The sequence below is a fragment of the Sardina pilchardus genome, chromosome 21 (genome assembly GCF_963854185.1).
Source record: "Sardina pilchardus chromosome 21, fSarPil1.1, whole genome shotgun sequence".
NCBI classification, from domain to species: domain Eukaryota; kingdom Metazoa; phylum Chordata; class Actinopteri; order Clupeiformes; family Clupeidae; genus Sardina; species Sardina pilchardus.
The window spans coordinates 9,220,827-9,230,675 of NC_085014.1; the positions used below are offsets into that span (position 1 = coordinate 9,220,827).

The window sequence follows — 9,849 nt, forward strand, 5'->3', positions numbered from 1 at the left end:
GATGTTGCCTTAACCATCACTAAAGGGATCTTTTGAAGTTAAACTAAAAAAAAACTAATTCAAATCCGGTTGCCAATATTATTCTAGAGCTCTATAACACTTTCCATGTTGCTCCATTACCCTTCGCAACTAAAGGGAAAATGGCAAATTGTATACTATTGTATTACATTAGCAAAGTTTAGTGAGTTGTCTCTACTGATAGCCCATCCATCAGGCATATGCCTTGGGAGATTCTAGCTGTTGTTTCAGCAAAATAAAACAAAACAAAAACAATGTTCCAATTTTAAATGGATTTAATACATTTTGTTCGTTAAATGGTTCGACGATGATACACTGATTGATCAACATGGGCGGTCCCTTGAGGCAGCGCTCTAGCATCTCTCCACGGGGCAGGAAGAGTGTCGCCGCCCTCAAGCGGCTGAAGTGGTGTGTAGCCCATGGACATATTTTTCAGAGTGCCAGGAGACGCTTTGCAGATTATAACCAGATAAAATATTGTTTTGACTAATGCCAAGACTACAGAGGTGTCTTAGCCTGTGCTGTGAACTGTGTTCCTAAGTGGCATGCAACATAAATGAGGAAAAAAAGCCAGGTAACTTAGTTGTTGGCAGTTATATATAGCACACATTGCTATTACTCGGCTACAATGGTTACAGTGTAATATTATCACCAACCATGTGCTACAGTGTAGCAAACATGAAAGAGCAAGCTCTTCCAGGGCCTAAAATCTGTATCCAGTGTTGTTAATGTAGGCATGAACTTCGATAAAATACTTTATTCTACCAAGACAAACATATTTATGAAATCATATCACTGAATGAAACAATTCATAATTCTTTACAATTATTTGTAACGAAATGATCAGATCAACTACTGCGATAGCCTGCCCTACTCGCATGAAGCGGCAAAATATGCACGTCGCTAACAAACTTGCTAATCTCGTCCCGTTTCATTGGTCACATGATAATAGCTCAGCCCATAATGATTGGTTGTTGCAGAAGGCTATGGCGAAGAATCTATCTGGATTGGTTTGATTTCACCTATTTTCCAGAGAATGGTAATTTCATTGGTTGGCTGAAGTTAGACCCTCGTCTCTAATTTCGGTTTCACACACTGGCAATTCTGAAACCGGTATTCTACTGCACGTTGTAAGTCTTTTCACCCGTGACGTTAGCAAGCTAACTTACAGTGCGGGAGAGGAGAAGTGGTTTTGATAGTGAAATCACTTCTAATTTCACCGTTTCACCTAACCTAAAGATTTATTGCATCCCCTGGTGAGTATTACACGAAACACTTCATCATGAATTTCGTACGTTTAAGGCGATGAGCATTTTTGCACGGCATAATAATGCCTTGATTAGTTAGCCTGTTAGCACAGGCGTTAGGAGACCGCTAAGCTATCATAATGTCCATGTGGAGTAGTTAATCGGGAAAATCCGGCGATTTGTCGAGATTTATCACTCAACATTTAAACAGATTCATGGATGATATGTAAACGGGTGGCGTAGAACTGGCATCTCCTTTCGATGACACGTCTAATATTAAGAACCTTACGGTTTTTGTGGTCGGTTGAATCCTGCTGATAAAATAGCGTTTGCGGTGGTTAGCCATGGTGCTTAGTTGGCTAATATTAGCTTGCTAAATCGGGTGCTCTAAGGTTATCATCCAGTGTTGCCACCACGATAACTTTTAGAAATCGTACATTTATTGTCTGAAAGCGCATTACTCACTCTTATCACACGATAAGAAATTATGCGGTGTTATATGCTAGTTTTGGGGTTATCAAGGATTAAACACGTGCTTCATGCCAGTAGGGGTGTCTAGCTAGTTGGCTATAATTTTACCTTAGCACAATAAAAGTGCGCTAATGTTAGCTATCAGATGGCAATTTCCGAGACATAGTTGCGAAAATCAGAAGACATTCGTAGCTGCGCAATTATATGACCTAGTCGTTTTATGCGTCTTGTATCCTGACGCAGTTGTGTTGGCTACGAATTCATTGGCAACATTAACGTTAATGAAGTTAGTTAGCGGCCTTGGCTAATGGTAGCTCTTGCTGTATGTGTGGAAACGAAAGCCATCGTTATTTGGGGTGTGCCGCGGTCGTCAAGGTATGCGAGGCTGTCAAACAAAGGAGGGCTGCTAGGGTACAACTCTTTTCTGTTTAACTGCTAACATCTCAAGACTAAGGTAACGTAGTGAAGGCAATGTTCTGTTTAGCATGGCTGACCTGGCCTTGGAAGCATCTCGCGTAGTCATGATTGGCTTAGCCGGGGATTTATTCATATTGTTAAGGCAGCAGATGGCCCTGGGTGTTTCGAACAGGTGCTGTTTTATGTCTGTCTCGTCTTGTCAGATATTTCGCTGAAAGGACCAATGCTAGACTGTGTTTTTCACTTGCAGTTAAAACCAACTGACCAAAGATATGGTGATGGAGAAACCCAGTGCCCAGCTTGTCGGGCGAGAATTTGTCCGACAGTACTACACCCTTCTCAACCAGGCTCCCGATTACCTGCACAGGTAAGTTAAAGATGACCTTTGAATACAGACTAACTGTCATGCACAAATGTATAAGATGTTGTGCAATACAGCATTTCATTCACGTCTCTGTCCCTGACCAATGTTGGGGATTAATGTGTCATAGTTTGCTTAATCACGTTATAATCATGCTATTGCTATGTTCACTTTTTAGATTCTATGGCAAGAATTCATCTTTTGTTCACGGAGGCTTCGACAGTAATGGCAAACCAGCAGAGGCAGTTTATGGTCAATCGGTGAGATGTCAAGTGATTTCAGAAAATCAGTATTTGAATATCTGGAAGTTTTCATATTATTTGCATAACATGACTACAGTGAATCTTTGATGTACCTTTACGTGAGAGACCGCTTTGAATGTAAACTAGTCATGAGCATTATTGGTAATCTAAAATGGCCATAAGTTATTTATTCGGTTTAATACACTTTCTTCTAAATCGTACCTCTGTGCTGAATGTTTATTTTGATATGTACTCATATCTTTGTATGGTGATCATTGATTGTGGCAGTAAAGCTTTACAGTTCTTAACAATTGAACACAATACTATTCATTATGTAATACACTGTGTTGAGAATCTAAGGAAGTAATTTGTGTTGGACTACTTGTCAATGAGAAACACTGATGAAGATTTTGACAATTGCATGTAGTGTTGGCATTCAAATGATAAAAAGGATTTCATTCTTTGGGTATGATGAAAGTGTTGCTCAAACATGACATAAACAGTGGAAGGGTGATAAGAAATCCATGCGAATTTTGAAGCAAAGTGATATAATTTGTATAGATTGCACAAGTATTTCATTTATTTTGGTCTATGAATTGCATCATGTAAAAAATAATGTATACCTGTGCTCTCCAACAGGAAATTCACAAGAAGGTCATGGCACTAAGGTTCCAGGACTGCCACACGAAGATCCGGCATGTGGACGCGCATGCTACGCTCAACGAGGGCGTAGTGGTCCAGGTGATGGGCGAGCTCTCCAACAACATGCAGCCCATGAGGAGATTCATGCAAACCTTCGTCCTGGCCCCCGAGGTAAGGTCTTTGGCTCTGATACTCGTCTGCCCTGAAGTTATGAGGGCGGTAAACAGATAGCCTACCTGCTTAAGAGCCAGCTAGCAGGCGGGAAAGGTCACTGATGTAAAAAAAAAAAAAAAGATGCCATTTGGGCATACATAGTAACACTGGTCCTTCCTTCTCTGCCACCTTATCCAGGGCACAGTTGCAAACAAGTTTTACGTTCACAACGACATATTCCGCTACCAGGATGAGATCTTCGGTGACTCAGACTCTGAGGCCCTTGAGGGTAAGTTATTATTTCTTAAATATAATGTTTCTAGAAAACATAGTCTTCTGCAGGGTAACCTCTTGGCATTAACGATGCCTTGATGACCTGGATTAGCAGATGCCCATAAATTATCATTCTTGCTTCCAATCCATGTGCTGACTGTAATGGCCCCCCACTCCCCTTCCCCTCTTGATTCCACTTCCTTCCTGTCTACTCATTCTGAGCAGAGTCAGAGGAGGAAGCCGAGGAGCTCGAGGAGAGGACGACGTCACCCACAGTTACACAAGAGGACTCTGCAACCTTCTACGAACAGACACCATGGTAACTATTCCTATTTTGTGTTGTTCATTCTGTCTTAAATGCGCCCAGCTTGTTGGAGCCGAAGCAATGTGATGCTGCTGCAAAGGAGAATATGCTGATAATTCAAAGGGCCCACTTCATTTCACTTGAAACCATTTGAACCACGCTTTGTTAACCACACTCACATTCTTAGGTGCTTCACTGATATGAATTTAGTAGCTCAACTTAGGAGCGCAAACTTAAAGCTGTGTTGTGCACTAGAGGTGTTGTGGAAATAGGGGATCAATGGATCCCTTTAAAAAAAAGGAGAAAAAACGTTTTTTTTTTTCCCGGAGGGAGACATTTTGATTTTTGACGTTTTGTCGATCTCTTGGCAATCTAACAGTGCGGAACCTGAGGTCCCAGGGCAGGAGGAGGCTGATTTGCCCCCAGAAACTGCCCCAGTGATGGAGCCTGAGGCGCCGGTGGTCGAGCTGAAATCAGAGCTGGCTGCTGAAGCAGAGGCCCCGATCTCGGAGCCTGCGGAGAAGGCCCCCTCATCCCCCACGCCTGCAGATCCTGCCCCAGCCATGCCAGAGGAGAACCGGGTATGGTTAATCGCAAAAACATCATTAGCCCATTACTTAACCCCACCACCACCACCAAAACACAAGATATTCCCATGGATGGTTCTGTTTTTCTTACTCTCTCTCTTGCTCTCTCCATGGATGGTTCTGTTTTTCTTACTCTCTCTCTTGCTCTCTCTCATAGCCCTTCTCCTGGGCATCGGTCACCAGTAAGAACCTGCCTCCAGGTGGTATCGTCCCGGTCTCTGGAGTTCCCCCTCATGTCGTCAAAGTCCAACCCACACAGGTACGTCAGACCCCCCCCCCCCCCCCCCTCTGCACCTCGCCAAGGTGGTTACACACACAAGGGCCGTGTTTCCCGGTGGGGTATACTACGAATCTCGATTAGTGGGTTAGCGAGGTATGTTGCGCTCAAAGCCAGGGTATGCTGTCATACGAAAGTGGATTTGTTTTAGCGTCGCTGTATCACCATGGTATCTTATGCTCGCAACCAAACCTGGTCGGGAGCAGGTTATGTGCTTAGTTATAGCTCAAATCGTGAAAAATCACCGCCCTCTGACCAATTCTAACCAATCCATTATCTTGAAAAACGAAGTTATCTCACGTGTGCTAATCTGTCAAACTTCGAACAGGTTCAGCCACGCCTCTGCAAACATTTTGAATCTCGACGGCGCTTTTAACTATGTTGCGCGTGCAAATATGTCACTACTATGGACGTGCATACCATGCAATATTTGATGACCATCGATTTTTTGATGTTATGGGTTAGACACTAAAAAAGACCACCCTAGATTTCTCTGCCGCTCATAAATGCGGAAGTAATCGTTGGTTAACCTAGGCTGTCTTGTGCGTCTCTACGTTTCCCGATTGGTCAAAGTCACCCCAACCACGAGAACGCGCACAGATCTGAGCTGAAAGCCTAGTTGGACAAATTCATCCTTGAGTGAGTTTCGTAGTACCACTCAACTCTGATAGCGACTTTCGTTTTTAGCAATCCAGGTTATCCAAAGAAAACCTGGTTATGTTCAACGAGATTCGTAGTATACCCCACAGATTCGTTAAGAAGCTCTTAAGAACTAAGAACTTCTTAGGAGCGCTCTTAAAACGCTCTTAGAGCGCTCCTAAGAAGTTCTTAGCACTTAAGAGCTTCTTAAAGGATCTGGGAAACGCGGCCACTGTCAAGAGTGGTTCAGTGTCTTGAACTGAATGTAGTGTGTGTAACGTTCCTTGTGTATATGCAGTTGTGTGGAACGGTATAGCCTAATATCTGATGCTGTTGATGGGCAAGGTGGTATGGATGATGTGAAGGAGGGGGGGGATGTATATAAATCTTGCAGTTGTGTGGATGGTAGTGTTCGCCCCTGTTTCCTAGTGTGTGTGTCTACATGTACAGCCAGCTGAGTTGAGTGTCTCCCCTTTAGCCCAGAGTTGAGGTGAAACCAGAGGCCCCCGCCGCGGCACAGAGACCCCAGAGGGATCAGCGGCCCAGAGACCCCCGACCTGGACCCCCAATCACCAACAGAGGCCCCAGAACGCCAGGTACACGACATATCTGCATGCAGAAGTGCCTTCTGAAGTCATAGTTTTCCACGTCATGTATCGTCATTGCTATATTGTATTGGTTCAATTTGTGCATTTAATGCACTAATTGGCTGACCTACTCATTGGCTGATCTTATTGGCAGATCAGCTTGTTTAGTGAATGACTGCAACAAATGGTGGAAGGACTTACACTTTCTGAAGCCATATATATATATATATTTTTTTTTTGTTCACGTCTTGTCTGGTTTTGTACACTGTATGATTTAAATATTGTTTAGATCATGGTGCTCAGGTGATTGGCTCTTCCTTGTTTTGGTATCATGGAGTAAGATGTCTATAGTCATTTAATAGTGCTTCCTGCATGAAGTAACTCACACAGCATTGAATGTTGCAATGAACAGAAGTGGTATTTGTCAGCCGACATGTTCTGCAGGTGCAAAAATGTGTTGGTCCCGTGTCAAGCTTTTAACGATCTACTATTTCCCCGAACAAGACTTGCTCATACTCTGAAAACTGTCAGCGCAGTATTTTTTCATTACAGTGCAATTTCACACTTTTGTAATGGCATCCGCCGTATCCCCAATTTGATGCGGTCTGCAGCTACTCCTGCTTGCATTTCACTGTCTTCGGCAAATATCCTCTCAGTCAGAACATTTTGCACCCTCGGAGGTGACTAAATTGTGTCCCTCCTCCGCACAACCCCCCCCACCCCCCTCTGCCTTATTAAAATCCGATTCCACATTAATCATTTCTGGTCCAGCGGAATGACATCTCCAAGGTGGCCCCCCCGTATGGCAGGTGTTTGCTCTTCCTCACATGCCTGTGGAGTGGTGACAAAAGGCTTGTCATCAGCGCGGTGACGGTACACCAAGTTTAAGCGGCAGTGTCTCAAACCCCCCCCCCCCCCCCCCCTCTTTCTCTGCCGATCGTTACAGTGCGGGACGGCGAGCAGGCTGAGGGCATGGAGGCGCGACGAACGGTCCGGTATCCAGACAGCCAGCAGCTCTTCGTGGGGAATGTACCCCATGACGTGGACAAGGCCGAACTCAAGGAGTTCTTTGAGCGTGAGTGTCCTGGAAAACTTTAAGTACTACCAGTGCTATATCTCTAATTGCTGCATTTACTATTGCCATTACTACTAGTGCGGTTATGATGACCACTGTTCTATAGTGGCTGTATAGCTAATCTGCTTCTGCACTCTCGGCCTCGTCCTGGTAGTAGTATTTACTGTTGTAGTATTTGTTACCTTAGGCCTAAGAGCATCAGGCTTTGGATAAAAGCATCCGTCTAATGAATAAATGTACATGTAAATTGTCTTTATTTTTTATTTGTCGTGTGTGTGTGTGTGTGTGTGTGTGTGTGTGTGCGCGCGCGTGTGTTTGTGGTAGAATAACCTGCACGCAGGATGAGTTTCATTGACTAATTGGCCATTTGTGTCCCGCAGAGTATGGCACGGTGCTGGAGCTGAGGATCAACAGCGGCGGAAAGCTGCCCAACTTCGGCTTTGTGGTGTTTGATGACTCTGAGCCCGTACAGAAAATCCTGAACAGCCGGGTAAGGGCACAGGGCACTTAAATAAATGGATTGATTGATTGATTTGTTTGATGGGCTGGGAAAAATGCTCCTGGTTTTTAGGGATTTCACCTTTTTTTTATTGATTTATTTATTATTATTTTTCAAGGAAAATGTTTTGCTGTGTTGTAAACTTGCATGTATGCCATATGTTGAATGCTTGCCAGAGTGTCAGGTTTGCCAGAAACGGTAATAACAGTGAATTTGGATTGTGTGTTTTTGAGGGTGTTGTTTTAACGGTGGTAATAGGAAGGTGGTTGGGTGGGGAGGGGGATTCACTCCCCACTAACTGGTGCGCGAGAAGGCGTCTTGGCCTTTTGAACTCCTCAGAACGTGACCAGTCATGTTCCTTTAGTATCTTATTTGTGGTTTTAAATGTGGGAGGTGAGAACTCGGTGGCTGTAGTAGCATCACTGGAAGTAATGTGTAGAGTTAGCCTAGCGGCAGTAATGACCGCAGAGGATGTAGTTGTAATGTGAGTTGAGATATTGACTGTTGCGGTGCCTTGAATTCATGCCCTACATTTTTTTTTTTTCCCCTCTCCAGCCCATTAAGTTCAGAGGTGACATTCGTCTGAACGTGGAGGAGAAAAAGACGAGGTCCGCCCGCGAAGGAGAACGGCGAGACATCCGCCCACGCGGTCCTGGCGGCCCCCGCGACAAGCTCGGCGGGCCCCGGGGACCAATGGGAGGCCGCGGAGGGCTGTCCCAGAAGCCCAGCTTCGGAGGCGGACGAGGAAGTGGACCCAACGAGGGACGATTCTCTGCGCCACGTCAGTGAAACGGACCCCAAAACGCCCCCCCCCCCTCCCTCAGCCCCAACTCCCTCCCCCACGTCACAGCCACTACTGACGCAGGTCATACTATTTGACATGGATCCCCTCACCCAAACACACCCTGCCCTTAACCTCAAACATCAACCCTGACCCGTGACCCCCATGGTCTCCTTTCTGTCTGCTTTTGCTCGCCTATCTGGTAGGTGGAGTGCGGTCAGTCCCAGTTTCATCTGGACTCTCAAATACTGTCTCTTACTTTTCATTCAGAACTTGAATTTGTTGTAGAGGAAGAAAAAAAAAAATCAAAGATGGAGTAAAAAAAGAATTACTTGAATTGGGGAAAAAGGAAAGAAAAAAAAACATAAAATCAAGAGTCTGTTTTTTAGCGTTCTCTCCTTGTTTCTTAAAGGAACGTGTTTTTACTGTGTATTGCTAGCACCCGCTTTCAGGTTAAATGCAGGTATGGTTTTATTTGGAATTATTGCCAAGTCGGATCATGGTTGTGTACAGATGACTCTCTTTAGCATGGGGAATACAGAGAAAACCCTGTTTGCCTTTTAACTGTTGCACTTCAAACAACTCCACTGTCGAGAGAACAAATAAACTTGGTATAATATTTTACCCTTGTTTTGTGGATCTCAGTTCTTTACTGTAGCAGGACATGAGGCCGTGTGGTCTGATTGTGCGAATGCATTTCAATTAGCATCAATTTCACATCAGAGATCAGCGAGTTGTCCCAGTTGGTTATCCTTAGGTTGATCCTGTTGATGTATTGATGACTGTTTTTGGAAACAAATATATATTTTTTTAATGTAATTTAATACACACACACACACACACACACACACACACACACACACACACACACACACACACACACACACACACACACACACACACACACACACACACACACACACACACACACACACAACTCACTCACTCTTTGCTTTTGTCTTCTTGAGAGATGGACAGTGGTGCAGTGAGTTTTCTGCCGTTTCTGTGAACTGGATGTGTCCAGCAACTACATTACTGAAAGACTGTCGCACAGGGGCCATGTGTTGGTTGGTTCAGTTCTCCATGAAGACATCATGACTGCATGCCTACTTGACAGGAGGAGATTGTTCCACTTGTAGTTGGTCATGTTTAGTAGTAGTAGCATTTACAGAAGCTTATTTTACGAGATATTTTTAGCCATGTTTAAAACAATGCGAAGTGTGGATGTTTCCAAAATTACTCCAGCAAAAACACTGATTTAGAATGTTTGAAAGTC

General features: G+C 44.2%; 1 protein-coding gene across 1 annotated transcript; it reads left to right on the forward strand.

Annotated features, from left to right (window-relative positions):
* The first annotated feature begins 1,107 nt into the window (after positions 1 to 1,107).
* g3bp1 (GTPase activating protein (SH3 domain) binding protein 1) lies at positions 1,108 to 9,197 on the forward strand. Its single transcript, XM_062524644.1, has 12 exons — positions 1,108 to 1,274; positions 2,404 to 2,520; positions 2,693 to 2,774; positions 3,396 to 3,569; positions 3,750 to 3,840; positions 4,050 to 4,143; positions 4,508 to 4,709; positions 4,873 to 4,974; positions 6,110 to 6,227; positions 7,165 to 7,293; positions 7,674 to 7,783; positions 8,348 to 9,197. The coding sequence occupies exons 2-12, from the start codon at positions 2,426 to 2,428 to the stop codon at positions 8,579 to 8,581; spliced, it is 1,431 nt and encodes a 476-aa protein (XP_062380628.1). The 5' UTR covers positions 1,108 to 1,274; positions 2,404 to 2,425; the 3' UTR covers positions 8,582 to 9,197.
* Positions 9,198 to 9,849: the final 652 nt, after the last annotated feature.

What these genes read in the sequence shown, in the direction of transcription:
- g3bp1 (XM_062524644.1), top strand. Translation starts at nt 2,426, where the DNA reads ATGGTGATGGAGAAACCCAGTGCCCAGCTTGTCGGGCGAGAATTTGTC. An exon ending in GCTCCCGATTACCTGCACAG is followed by an intron (nt 2,521 to 2,692) that starts GTAAGTTAAAGA and finishes TTCACTTTTTAG; the next exon opens with ATTCTATGGCAAGAATTCAT. An exon ending in TCAAAGTCCAACCCACACAG is followed by an intron (nt 4,975 to 6,109) that starts GTACGTCAGACC and finishes TCTCCCCTTTAG; the next exon opens with CCCAGAGTTGAGGTGAAACC.